The following is a 14,490-nucleotide window of genomic DNA, read 5'->3' as shown; positions in this document are numbered from 1 at the left end:
CAATTTCTTTGTATTTCATTTTTACCCACTGAGTCTGCTCAATGCTAACAGCATGTGAGTGGGTACATGGGCCATGTACTGGAATTAGAGACCTTAAATGAGTACTCTATAAGCCAAAGACAGTTTAACTGTTGCAAAAGGTGCCCCCACTTGCCTCATCTTTTCCACTCAGGAAATCAAGACAGTGGCTGATCTAGCTGACCTGCCTCCTTCCATCTCAGTGGTTCTCCATTCTCTGAGTGTGAAGCTCCTTAAGGGGCTCCACAAGGGTCAACGCTGCTCTGTCCTGGCATGTGCCTTTGTCCTGATTTATTTGCTGTTCCTATTTACTTTGGATCAAAAGCAAAGGAAAAAGTGGGCATGGCAGTGTATGTCTATATTTCCACCACTCCATCAAAGAGTGAAGGAGATGCAAGAACAAAAGAACTTCAAAGTAGTCCTGGGCTACTTGAGAACCAGTGTGTGTGTGTGTGTGTGTGTGTGTGTGTGTGTGTGTGTGTGTGTGTGTGTGTGTGTGTGTGTGTGTAGGGGTCAGGGGAGGCAGGATGAGATGAAAGGGGTGGGAAAGGGCAGGGAAGAAGAGGGGAGGGACAAAGGTGCATGGGAAGAGAGAGGGGGCAAGTTAACAGCCTACATGGGTTTCAAAAACTGCATGCAGATCTGGTGCAAAGCGGGGTCTCAAAAGACCTGAACAGCCAGAAAGCGCAGGAGATTTCCGCTGGTGAAAGCACTCTCCTGTTCTTACTATTGTGAATTGGAAGAAATTCACTCAGCTGTGGCAGTTGTTCAAGAGCCTGAAAGTGCTCACCCCGCAAGAGAAGCTACTGAGACCTCCCAAAGGAGCCTGAGCCCCTCTGAGCCAAAGACACCACCTGTGAACGTGGGCAGAGCTGGGTGACAGAGCTTACTTAACCTATTAAGCTTAAACAGTTTAACCTCAATGAAGTAAGATACATAAATAATCAACAAGACTGTAGTTCATAGAGATGTCATTTATTTCATGCAAAGCTATACAATATCCTATATTTTAATAATGAATCATATAAACATTAAAAAAAAATCATTACGTCACAGTAAGTTACAACACTACAAAGGAATTACCTGTCAGTGAGCTTGTCAAAATTAAGCTAAGAAACGTTATGCATAGATAAGGCCAAAGATGCTAGCTAACTTACTCATAGCACTTTGCAGGTTTTTCCAAATATAGATTTGAAAATGTAGTGAAAATCTACTGGGGGGAAAAAAGCAACAACAGTTAAATCTACAACCTACTGACCAGGTAGGAAAATGTCTGTTGTTATACATCCAGTAATAGAGCTGATTACAGATAAACTTGGCATCATGCTTCCCCAGATGAAAAGTTACCATTTTGAAAACTGTGAATGGACAGACATTTGAAGAGATTTATGTTCTATTTCACCCAGGCAACTGAATTATATGAAGGCAAAAGACCAAGCTCCTTATCAATGCAATGTGGAAATCAGGCTTCTGGTATGCTTTTCTTGGGTACTGGTGTATGTACATATACATATGAAGAAACTTAGAAAATGCAGGCATGTTTCAAATTCACATCAGAGTACTTCACTTTAGAATATTGTACTAAGGCAGTATGTTGAGTCAGAACTTATTTAAGGATGACTTTAAACTACTCAAAGCAATACTACAATTATTTACTTACAAAACCATTTATAAAAATTAAATACCAGGGAAATAACATCAATAATTAGAGCTTTTTGCACTTTTCAATGTTATAATTTATATATATTAGGTTATAGTAACTTAAAAGGCAGGTATACATACTCTATCTTCTAAAATGAAAAAAAAAATCCTTCAAGTTGTTCTCAAAATACAGACAAAAACAAATCCATTGGATTGTTTAAAAAAAAATAAATAAATAACACAATCTCTCCCCTACAACTTGGCATGCCTAACAGGGAAGATATTAGCCAGTATTCTTTCAATAAAGATAGAGATTTATGCCATAATACCAAATGCAAATGCTGTGCACTTTAATAGGCTGTGGATTTGCCTTACATGTCTGCCACAGTCAGCCACTCCCAATATTCTTTTGCATCAAACACAACAAAATTCTTTTACAAGTTACCAATATAATCATAAAAGGAAGGGTTTTCTAGGAAGAAGCAAAAACATCTTTTAAGATAGTAGCAGAATTACACAGTCTTACTTTATTAAGAACCTTTTAAATTATAGCAAGACCTCACCTGATCTCCACCCAGAAATCATTTGAGAATGGAACTTTGTTATTGTTACAGTGGCTAATATGGAAGGAAATGGAGGTGAGAGCATGATCCCTTGGCAGGAGAAAGGAGGGCAGGAGGATGGCTCACAGGGCTGAGACCCAGAAATGGTGCCAAACCTGCCTGGGCTTCCAAGTCTCTAGCAACAAAAGCCACTGATTTGGAAGTACTATCCAAAAAGAAATCAAATTTCACTCTTCTTGCAACCCTTAATTTTGTTGTTGTTTTGTTTTGTTTTGTTTTGTTTTGTTTGAGACAGGGTTTCTCTGTGTAGCCCTGGCTGTCCTCAAACTCACTCTGTAGACAAGGCTGGCCTCAAACTCAGAAATCCACCTGCCTCTTGCCTCCCAAGGGCTGGGATTAAAGGCATGTGCCACAGCCTGGTGTGTAACCCTTAATCTATTCCACTTTTAACATGTGCACTTTTATGAATTCCTTTTTATGATGAAATATCTCACATTCTTAATGTTGAGTTTTTAAAAATCATTTTATACAAAACTTTACAGTGAAAACATTTTTACTGCAGTGTCCTCTTTAGTAACATCAAAGAAAACGCACTGAGCTAGTATGCACTGTGCTTCTATTCAGACATTGTTCACTAGTCTAGCAAAATGTGTTTTACTACTTCAGGTACAAGACTGCGATTTCACTGAGTGGGATTTGAAGTAAAGTAGTTCCTTGAGTGTACTGCTCATTATCAACTGTGTACATAAACAAAAGAGAAAAGCCTATCAGCACATGAAAGCCATGTTGTAAAGGGAGGTGGGAGGGAGGTGGGAGGGAGGTGGGAGGGAGGGAGGCACAGAGAAAGACAAATCCTACACGCATTTACCTCTCAGCTTTTAACGTCCAGTACTGTACAGTCCACTGCACTTTGAAATGCAAGTGTGTATAATTCCTTAGGGACATGTTTTGTCTCTTTGTACAAATGTACTATCATCCTTGTAATTTTTCAGGCATGGCCCATTCAAATTTTAAGTATAAATTTTACTTTACAGCCTGAAATGTAGCTAAAGGTTTTATTTTCCCTGTAATATGGTAATCGATATACTATTGAAAAAATTCCTTAAACCTATTAAAGGAATAAAATGAGGTCTGTAAATAAACATAAATGAAATTTGTCCATTAGCATGCTAAAATATACTTTAAAAACACACAGTGACGTTCCTACCCACACTCGATTTGAACATATTTTATGCTTACATGTTACATTGGACAATTGAAATTGTAAAGGCCAGATACATATCAACCAGCAACCTTTCCTTTTTGGACACTGTGGACTGTTGGATCTGATGGGTTTTTATGATGGGGATTTTCATGCTTTGATTTAACTCTTAACACTTTTGTGAGATGAGATCCTCTGTGAGATGAAACTATCCTAAAACTCTTGTATGTGGTCCAATAGCAAATATTTATAATTATATTTATATTTTAATTCTTCTTAAAATTCTTTTACAAAAATGTGCTATTAACAAAAGGGTTATATAATTTTAAAAAGTAAATTAACAACACATATAACTGATTCTTGAAATTTATAGACTTTTTTCTATAATAGAGTTATTAGCTTGTTAAATATTCTTAATTAATAATTATTTAAAAATATTGATCATGGTGCTGTGGCGCATTTCTATGGTTGCAGCACTTGGGAGGTGGAGGGGGATCAGGACTTCAGGGCCATCCTCAGCTACATACAGAGTCTGAGGCCAGCCTGGGCTACATGAAACTTTGTCTCAAAAAAATCAAAATTTTACATAATTCTATGATGTTTGTTAACATGTAAGAAAAAGAGTACCAGAAATAATTCTTTAAGGAAGCCACTTTGTACATAAAGCATGTGAATTCTGTAGTAATATTTTTGTGACTGTGTCATTATATGTTAATACGTGTCTGAAAAAATACTGTACACACTATCAATGCTTTATACAGAGCAGCTTAATAAATATTAACTTAATTCCTCAGCAATAAAGTCAATGCTTTCAGCTTGAAACCACTGCCTTCTAAACTCAAGTTTACGCAGCAAAGTAACTTTTCTATATGGTTGGGGACAAAACCCTGTAAGAAAAACTCTTTAAAATTTTGAACACTCTGGATCATTGAAACATCACAAACTCACTGTGGAAAGAACTCAAACCTACAGAGAGCTGCAGTCTTTGTGAGGCATCTGCACACAGTGTACACTTCTGCTAGTGTCACCCTAAGGGGAAGGGCCTGAACCCCTTTGCATATTCCTATCATTCTGTCTCAGAGCATTATAAAAGTTAGAAGTAAAACGGGACAGTCCTCTTTTTATCCTTCTACTCTGACAGTAGCATCTGAGTATTAAGGGGAAAAAAACCCAAAAACATATTTAAGAAAAATATTTCAAAATAAATCCACAGAACAAATGGCGAGTCACTATTTCACCTTCAGACAAACTAGTTCATTTTGCTTTAGGGACTTCAACGTTCTCAAAGACCCTTTCTGTGATAACCATCCGTGTCCCTTCAAAGTACTAGGGGAGGGAGGGAGGGAAGGAGGGAGGGAGGAGTGAGGAGGGAGGAGGGGAGGGACGGAAAGCAAGGGCACAAGGGCACAGCACAGCAGACAACTTGCTTCCTCTTTCTTAACCCCAGCACATGATCATCACTTTAACTCCCTCACAACAGGTTAGAGAGGTAGATCAGTAGGAAAGTAGTAAATACGTCCTTCATTCTGAAAATGAAGAAACTGAGGCACTGAAAGGTTCCGTGATCTGCCTAAGTTATTCCAGAAACCAATCATGAAATTATAAGCAGCATTCCATTATCACTGTTCTGGTCAACTGCTCTCTGACTGCATTCACAGTAAAAGGTTATATGCAAATGTGTCCTAGGATCAAGCGGGCTATGCAACCTTCAATTCAGAGTAAATCTATCTATTGATAATGATTTAAAGGGGGAATCTATATGGAAGGTCATAAAAAATGCAACCATTTAAAAAAAAAGATAATGAGAAATGAATACTTCCTTTCAGTACCTACATAGAACTATGTCCTCGACATATGACAGAGTAACACTTGAGCACTTGTAATAACTGCAGGGGAACAGGTGAGAAACTGCCCTGGACAAGTTCAAGTCTGACCACCCCATGTAGAACGTATTCTGTGAGAAACACAAATAGAACAATCCCTGCTAACACATGCTAAGCCATGTTCATTTGGGAATAAAACACTGGCTCTTTAAAACATAATACCCAACTTTGGCTTAAATGCAAAGGTTGAAACAACCAATCTAAAATAATAAGCATGTTTAACAAACAAGTTATTACTACATATTTCATTCAAATACATTTTTCTGGGTTTTTTTCTATGCTATAATTTAAGTGTTAGCAATACTCATAAATGGATTATTTTTATTTTTACCATTCAATAGCTGAACAGCCAGATGTTTTCTTTACAAGGAGCATAAACAGGCATCTTTTAAATATTAGAGAATTGGGGCTGGAGAGAGAGCTCAGAGGTTAAAAGCATTGACTGCTCTTCCAAAGGTCCTGAGTTCAATTCCCAGCAACCACATGGTGGCTCACATCCATCTGTAAAGGGGTCTGATGTCCTCTTCTGGTGTGTCTGGAAACAGCTACTGTGTACTTATGTAAATAAAATAAATCTTAAAAAAAATTTAAATATTAGAGAATCTGGGGAACTCTTTGGCTATAAAACAAACAAATCTATTCATCATTAATACTTAGGATTTTTCTTGGATGGAATGATTAGCATTAAGTCAATATTCTAAATGTTAAAGATGAATATTTTTCTCTGAAATGAAAATCTTTTACAAAGCAATAATGTCAAAACCATAAAAAGATCCAGTTACTACAAAGACGGAGAAGAATAATACATCACCCAATTAGAATACACATGCTCAGGACACTAACACTATCAATTGAAGAATCATCTTAATTGTACATGCACAATCAATCCCACGTAAGTGTATACAAATCTGAAGAAGAGCTGTTTACATTCAGTTATGTCTGAATCATAAACCTTGTTTTAAGACATGAGTTTAGTGAATACAGTAATTATTTGAGGTCTCAGTTCACTTTCAGTTCTTTGGAAAATGTAGGTTGAACATTTTTAAAGAAATAGTAAAAATTTAAATTACAGTTATAAAATTGTAGAATTTAGTGTGACTTATGGCTTCATTGAACTTTAAAATAACTTTCCTAAAAAATTAGCATGAAACCAAGTTAGCTCTATGTTTATCATGAGTTGAATCCTTCCACTTAACTACACTTCTAAGGCAGATGCTTCAGATGGTACCCAATAAAGCCTATCAGAAAAGAGGATGCTCTATTCAACAAACTATAGCCTAATATTGTTAAGATATGATCGGTTTTCAATGCTGTTTTTGTTATCCTCACACCGTTTACAGAGAGAACAGAGGAAATACAGGGCACAAAGATGTTCATAAAGGCTGAGCTCATGTGTTGACCTTGGTTACTTGATCCAAGAATTACTTCAGACTTTAGATATCTTCAAATATTATACTGGAAGACATGGAGAGATATCGCCCACCAGGTTGATACCTAAAACGTAAACATACAAAAATGATCTAAAATGTCAAAAATGGAACTGACTACCCAATTTGTAAAGACCATTAACATGTATTCACTAGCTAAAAGTAGAACCCTATCTCCCAAAATTATAATCTAAAAGGACTTAATTGTAAATCAACTAGCAACTGTAAGAAACATTCCCCAGACTGTATAAATAGCCATGCTCAATTTTAAAAGATAGAGTATTCTAGGGATTTTGCTATTTATAGGTAATGAAATAGTAAACACCTTTAGTATCTATGATTATTTTCCTGTTTTCATTTTTGAAGTTAGCATACAAAGTAATGGGCTTATTTATGGCATGCACACACACACACACACACGCACACACACACACACACACACACACACACACACACACACACATAAATCATTACATTGTATTCATAGTCATTCCCTTCCACTGTTATCCCCAGCCGTGTTCCCTTCTTGCTGTTCTTCTTCCTCACAAATAGTCTTCCCTTCTGATCCTCTCTTCCACCCCACCTAAGATCTTTTTCTTCTCCCTCATCATCTCCGTAATACTTTTATGACCCTTTCATGACTTTTAGTTACAAATATTTACTTGCAAAGTCATGTTTACATTTCTCCTTATGGTTGGGTAAAATCCCTTTGTATACAGAGATCACATTTTCTTTTAACCTTTCATCTGCTGGTAGACATTCTGGCTGGCTCCATGTCTTTGCCACTATGAATAAAGAACAATAGATAGAGATGTGCTAGTGTCTGTATGGTGCCCCACTTACGAGTCTTTTGGAGATGTAAACAGTGGCAGAGTTGGGTCATATGGCCGTTCTCTTCCTATACTTTTTATTTTACTGTTTCTCATGGCAAAACAACTGAAGGCATAGGCTTTGTAGTCAGAGTACTGAAATTAAAAGCCTGACTAATAAACTATGCAACTCAAGGCAAATTACTGAGCCTTTGAGGACATTAATCCAGTTAGAATTTTTGCAATAAAAGAAAATGTTGTTAAAATTTTTATATTGTGTCTGACATCGAAACATATTAGACATATAGATATGACTAAAGATAATAAATGTCATAAATGGAATTGTCAAATAGAGATGTAAATACAGTCATAATTCTTTGTTCTCTATCTTCTTTCTTAATTCTAATGTCACTAGTGTTATATAAAAATACCTACTTCAGTTATACTAGTGAATGATATAATTTTTTGGTGCCTCTTTGTTTTTCTTCAGCAGAGCTCTCTGTATTTCTGATTCTGGCATGGATTTACTAACTGACCTAGGGCAGCCTGCTATCTTAGCTGCTCAAATGCTGAGACTACAGGCAGATATCACCACACCTAGCAGAATGTCATAATTTTTAAAAACAAACTAATTAGACAGTATAAAAAGGTATCAAATGCTAAGGGCATAGATTAGCTGGTAGATGTTTGCTTAGCATGTACAGCACCCTGAGCTTAACGCTCCAGTACTAAATAAACCGCCTCTGGCGGTGTGCACACTCAGAATAGAAGGTCAATGCAAGAGGACCAGATCAAAACCTCCCTCAGCTGCAGGAAGGCAACCTGGGCTACATGAGACTTGGTCTCAAAAAGCAAAACCAACCCAAAAAGGCATTAAATATGACTGTGCATTTTTGAATTGATAATGAAAAAGAAATCTTTTTCTTCTCTTGTTATGCAGGGTATCCAACCGACCCCTTCTGCATTCCAGACAAGCCAACTCCCACCAAGCTTTATCCTCAACACAATAGTTTTCTTATGCTTAGTTACCTGCTGTTTACAAGCTCCTTATATCAGCTCATCATTAAAATCTCAGAAGCACACAAGAGCCAAAGGACACAGGCAGCACTCACCTTCCTGACTCAGGTTCCAGAGATTCATCCGTAAACGTTTCTGCATTAAAATCCAGAGGCTCAGCATCCTGGAGAAGTTCTATTCGGTCTCTTTCAGTCCTGTTATTAGCCCTGGTGTATTTGGATGCTGTTCAAAGAAGAAAAACATTAGCTACTTCTCTATTGACTTTGAATTTATGAATCACAGAAAAAAAAATCAAGACTGCAGTAAATGCTGATTGTGAAGACAATAACCATAAGTTGTTTGGTTCTTAGAAAATCAGATTCAAATTATGACAGTGTAATACAAAATAAGGAAAATTTATTGAGCCATCTAGCTAGCTCAGACCAGGTAGTGTGACAATTTAGAAAGTAAAAATTAGAATCTATATTTAATTATGGTTATCACCACAGTGAAGTTGTGTAAAGTGTCATTTGGTTTCACAGTGAACCTTTATTTATCTATTTTGGCTAGAAATTTGAGGTATACAGCAGTTCAACTTCAACTCTTGAAGAAAATACTATCTAACCCATGAAGCAAGTATAAGGGGAATACTGGCCAAATAAATAGATAAATAAAAAAGTCTATAACTACTTTGAATGTTCTAGCCACCATATTAAAAATTATAAAGACACAGCTGAAATTAATTTATCCAAAAATACTGTCAACACAGAGACATCCTCACCGCAAGTATTTAGTGGCCAGTGGCCTCATTGGTAATGCTTGACATCTAGGTCATTACAGTCCCAGTAAGTATCCCCTCTCAATAGGAGTTTCTTGTAAACAATTTACATTATCAAAGTCTTTCTTGCTTTAGGCAGATCAAGTATACACACACACACACACACACACACACACACACACACACTTTAAAAATGGGACTGGAAAGATAACTCAGCTGTACTGGACATTTGCTGCTCTTGAAAAGAATCAGAGTTCAGTTTCTTTTTTTCTTTCCTTAAATGTAATTTTATTTGCCTTCTATAAGAAGCAAATCTTTCTTTTTTTTTTATTAGATATCTTCTTTATTTACATTTAAAATCCTATCCCGAAAGTTCCCTATACCCTCCCCATGCCCTGCTTCCCTACCCACCCACTCCCACTTCTTGGCCCTGGTGTTCCCCTGTACTGGGGCAGATAAAGTTTGCAATACCAAGGTGCCTCTTTTCCCAGTGATGGCCGACTAGGACATCTTCTGATACATATGCAGCTAGAGACACGAGCTCCGGGAGTTACTGGTTAGTTCATATTATTGTTCCACCTATAGGATTGCAGACCCCTTCAGCTCCTTGGGTACTTTCTCTAGCTCCTCCATTGGGGACCCTGTGTTCCATCCTCTATAGATGACTGTGAGCATCCACTTCTGTATTTGCCAGGCACTGGCATAGCCTCACAAGAGACAGCTATATGAGGATCCCTTAAGCAAAATCTTGCTGACATATGCAATAGTGTCTGGGTTTGGTGGCTGACTATGGGATGCATTCCCGGGTGGGGCAGTCTCTAGATAGTCCATCCTTTCGTCTCCAAACTTTGTCTCTGTAACTCCTTTCATGGGTATTTTGTTCCCTATTCTAAAGAGGAATGAAGTATCCATACTTTGGTCTTCTTTCTTCTTGATTTTCTTGTGTTTTGCAAATTATATCTTGGGTATTCTAAGTTTCTAGGCTAATATCCACTTATCAGTGAGTGCATATCTAATGACTTCTTTTGTGATTGGGTTACCTCACTAAGGATGATATCCTCCAGATACATCCATTTGCCCAAGAATTTCATAAATTCATTGTTTTTAATAGCTGAGTAGTACTCCATTGTGTAAATGTACCACATTTTCTGTATCCATTCCTCTGTTGAGGGACATCTTGGTTCTTTCCAGCTGAGTTCAGTTTCTAACAGGCATGTCACATGGCTCACAAATGCCTGTAAGTCTAGCTTCAGGGTATATGCTGCTCTCTTCTGGTCTCTGTATGCACTGCACCCACAAGTACAAAACAAATTATAAAAATTAAAAGACTCAATTTTGTGAGAGAGTTCTTTTGGAAAACTTAGGCAAGACATTTGTATCATCTCTTTGTCTCCTTGGCCTCTTTCCTAATGTGGTGATACAATATTATAACAGTATCTATGACATTTTAAGAGACTGGAACTTTTGCTGGATCTCACAGCCAGTCTTATTGACACCCTGAGGTCACAATAGGGCTATCGTATGTGTATTCAGCCCATTTGTCCCACCTGCCTTTAATAAAGCAATATAACAACCTTTGGGTTTCTCATGTGATCAATTTTTATAACCAAAGCTACTGTATAGCTGTAATCTAAGTCATATACTGGTCCATGTCCTTGCCCTGGAACAATGTAAATGCTAAAAGGAGTAAACACAAAGGTTGAAAGAAATCTTCTAAAATGAATATCTACTCATGGATATTGGTTGATTAAATAATGATGTTTGAGGTACTATTTGTTATTTGGTTCTGTTGGGATCAATGACTGAATCCCTTGAGAAACTCTTGTTAAAGATTCATGTGAAATATCTTGGTGGTGGTAGCAGCAGCACACCTCTAATCCCAGTACTTAGGAGGCAGAGGCAGGAAAGTATGAGGTCAGCCTGGATACAGATCTGATTCTAGGACAACTAAGGCTACATAAAGAAACCCCACTTGAAAAACAAAGCCAAAAAGGTTTCTGTAAAGTATAAAGTATTTCTTTCTTTCCCCATGTGATTCTTTCTGTGCTATTCCAAACATACACACATACACACACACACACACACACACACACACACACACTTGGACAGATACAGTCACACAGGGACAAATTCACAAGGCAGCCTTCAGGCGGGCACAGATTCAGACTCTTATCATAGACAGACAGACAGAGGATGGAGACAGGAAGCATGAAGTACAGAATTCAAACCTGGAATCATTCTTGGCTAAATGAGCCCAAGGGCAAGGGCTTGTATTTTTTTTTCCTAATGTGACACTAATGCATTATTGGTTACTTGGAATTAATCATGAATGTGCTTAAGTCATTCACTTAAGTTTGTTCCTTGTTTCTTTCATGCATTTATCCATCCAACAAATAGTGCCTCTCTAACTCATCCCAGGGATGCAGAGAAGTTCAGTATATGAAAATTCATCAATGTAATCCACCATATAAACAAACTGAAGGAAAAAAACCCACACAATTATCTTTACTAGATGCTGAAAAAAACCTTTGATAAAATCCAATACTCCTTCATGTTAAAGGTATTAAAGTAATCAGGGATACAGAGCACATATGTAAACATAATAAAAGTAATATACAGCAAGTTAGTAGTCCATATAAAACTAAATGGAAGGGGCTGGTGAGATGGCTCAGTGGGTAAGAGCATCCGACTGCTCTTCCGAAAGTCCAGAGTTCAAATCCCAGCAACCACATGGTGGCTCACAACCATCCGTAACAAGATCTGACTCCTTCTTCTGGTGTGTTTGAAGACTGCTACAGTGTATTTACATATAATAAGTAAATAAATCTTAAAAAAAAAAAAAACAAGTCTATAAAAAAAAAAAACTAAATGGAGAGAAACTTAGAGCATTTCCACTAAAATCAGGGACAAGACAAAGCTGACGACTCTCTCCCTATCTTTTCAACATAGTACTTGAAGTTCTAGTTATAGCAGTAAGATATCTAAAGGAGATCAAGAGGATACAAATTGGAAGGAAGAAGTCAAAGTATTGCTATTTGCAAATGATAGGATAGTATATATATATATATATATATGCGCGACCCCAAAAATTCTACCAGAGAACTACAGCTGATAAACACCTTCATCAAAGTGGCTGGATATAAAATTAACTCAAATAAATCAGTAGCCCTCCTTTATACAAATGATAAATGGGCCAAGAAAGAAGTTAGGGAAACATTACCTTTCACAATAGCCATGAATAATATAAAATATCTTGGTGTAGCTTTAAGCAAGCAAGTGAAAGATCTGTATTACAAGAATTTCAAGTCTCTGAAGAAACAAACTGTAGAGGACATCAGATGGAAAGCTGTCCTACTGCTCATAGATCGGTGAAATTAACATAGAGAAAATGGTCATCTTCTCTAACTCACTATCTAAAGCTCTGTGTTTGTTCTTTTCTTAACAGTTCTCTCATACTTTCAGATCTTTCAATTCTGCAGACTTTCACTCAGTAAGAACCTAAATCCCTTTATAGATTCTTCACTGTTTCTGAGTTTTAGCTAAAACCTCTATTTATTCTATCCTAAATATCCTTCAAACAATCTTCTGTCTTTATTCAAGTACCTTTGCTTTACTTTAAGCCCACATTACTCCTTGACTTCACTATAAAAACAGACTTTAAATGGTTTCTGAGCTTCATTTCTCTAAGTCATATTTTATTTTTCCCTAACCCACCCAAATTCATATTTTATACTGTCATTAAATTCATTTTTCTAAACAGCAGTAGATCATACTTCATGGCACTGAACACGGAGATGAGCTAGTTCTCAACTAGGAGCTATACCCTAGATTTCAGAGGTACTGTCTTAACATCGTAGTGTTGGAAGATACTGCTCTATTCAATGCTACTACTAGAGGAGAACAGTGACCATCAGTCTCACTCCACTGTGAGCCCTGTAAGCTACAATAGCAACCTGCCTGTAAAAAACCCATTGGTGTAATAGCAGAGTAACCAACCACTGTAGTGAGAGCCTTGGTTTCTTGAAAAGCCCAGTTGTGTTATGTGAATATGTTTTTGTTTTATTCCTAGGTGCAGGGTATGAAGCTGTTTCAGATTTTCCACAGCTGTTAACTATGACTGTCTTGTGGTCTAGGGTGTGTGTAGGAGGGCGTGATTTGTGCCAGCTGCAGATGGTTAATTCTGGGTACTTTGAAAGGGTATAAATGCAACAGCCTTGAGAGGGGCTGTGGCGGCTGTGGCCCCCACTGCTGCTGCTTTTGCTATTGCTGGTTTGCTGTTGCATTTGCTGGATATTCTGACAACAAAGATTGGACTTACCCCTAAGAATCCAGCACCTTTGGATATTTTACTACACCTTAAGATTAGTGCATTGCTTAAACCTCATCAGAGAAGCTAAATTCATTACTAACTATAATAAGTAATTATCATATAGATCCAAAACTGGACAACAGCAGAAAGTGAAAGACTCTGAAGCATTCATCCCTAAATAGAATGAATGTCTTTATATCATTCCCCTCTCCTCAAAGAAAAGGGGACAGACAGATTGTAAGAGCTAGAGTTGCCCAGGAGCTCTAATATGCCCAGGATCGCAGGATCAGAAGTGCCCTAAACAGACCATGGACTCTAACTCTGCAGCCAGTCCCACATTCCAGAGGAAGCACCACTCCCAGGCGCTCTAATACTCCCAGGAACATATAGGATCAGAGGTGAGGAGGATACAACATCTGCTTCAATTCCAGAAGTAACTGGGACCAGTGTGAACCAGGCACCCAGGAACTCTGCCCGACCAGTGGCACAGGTTCCTTCCCTTCTGGGCTGGTGTCCTGAGCAGACCTTGGGTGTACACTCCGCAGCCAGTCCCACAACACCCAGAAGAAGCTCCACTCCCAGACACTCTAACTTGCCCAGGATCACAGGTTCCCAGGGTCCCAGGAGCTTAATCACACCAGGATCTCAGAGTCCCAGAGGCAGCTGAACTTCCAGGAGCTCTGACACACACAGGATCCCAGGATCCCAGAGAGAGCTGAACTCTCAGGATTCTGACCCAACCAGGATCACAGGAAGGACAGTCTCCAGTTAGATAGAGAGAGGGCAGGCAGCACTAGAGATAACCAGATGGTGGGAGGCAAGCCTAAGGACATAAGCAACAGAAACCAAGGTTACTTGGCATCAT

The 14,490-nt window shown here is 37.9% G+C and overlaps 1 protein-coding gene across 4 annotated transcripts in view; it reads right to left on the bottom strand.

The window, feature by feature from the left end:
• Positions 1-972: 972 nt before the first annotated feature.
• The window catches only part of Lmbrd2 (LMBR1 domain containing 2), a 61,956-nt gene continuing 48,438 nt past the window's right edge, over positions 973-14,490 (bottom strand). For 2 of the 4 annotated variants that reach the window (XM_006520091.4, XM_006520092.4), the window contains 2 exons: positions 8,655-8,781; positions 5,136-6,800 (listed from right to left, as the gene is read on the bottom strand). In XM_006520091.4, the coding sequence (XP_006520154.1) occupies positions 6,740-6,800; positions 8,655-8,781 (188 nt within the window). In that variant the 3' untranslated portion in view covers positions 5,136-6,739. Of the gene's footprint in view, positions 6,801-8,654; positions 8,782-14,490 lie in introns of all 4 variants that reach the window. The other 2 variants (XR_003951400.1, NM_177178.3) reach the window with 2 other exon arrangements.

The sequence above is a fragment of the Mus musculus genome, chromosome 15 (assembly GCF_000001635.26).
Source record: "Mus musculus strain C57BL/6J chromosome 15, GRCm38.p6 C57BL/6J".
Taxonomy (NCBI): domain Eukaryota; kingdom Metazoa; phylum Chordata; class Mammalia; order Rodentia; family Muridae; genus Mus; species Mus musculus.
This window is presented reverse-complemented; position numbering and strand designations above follow the sequence as displayed.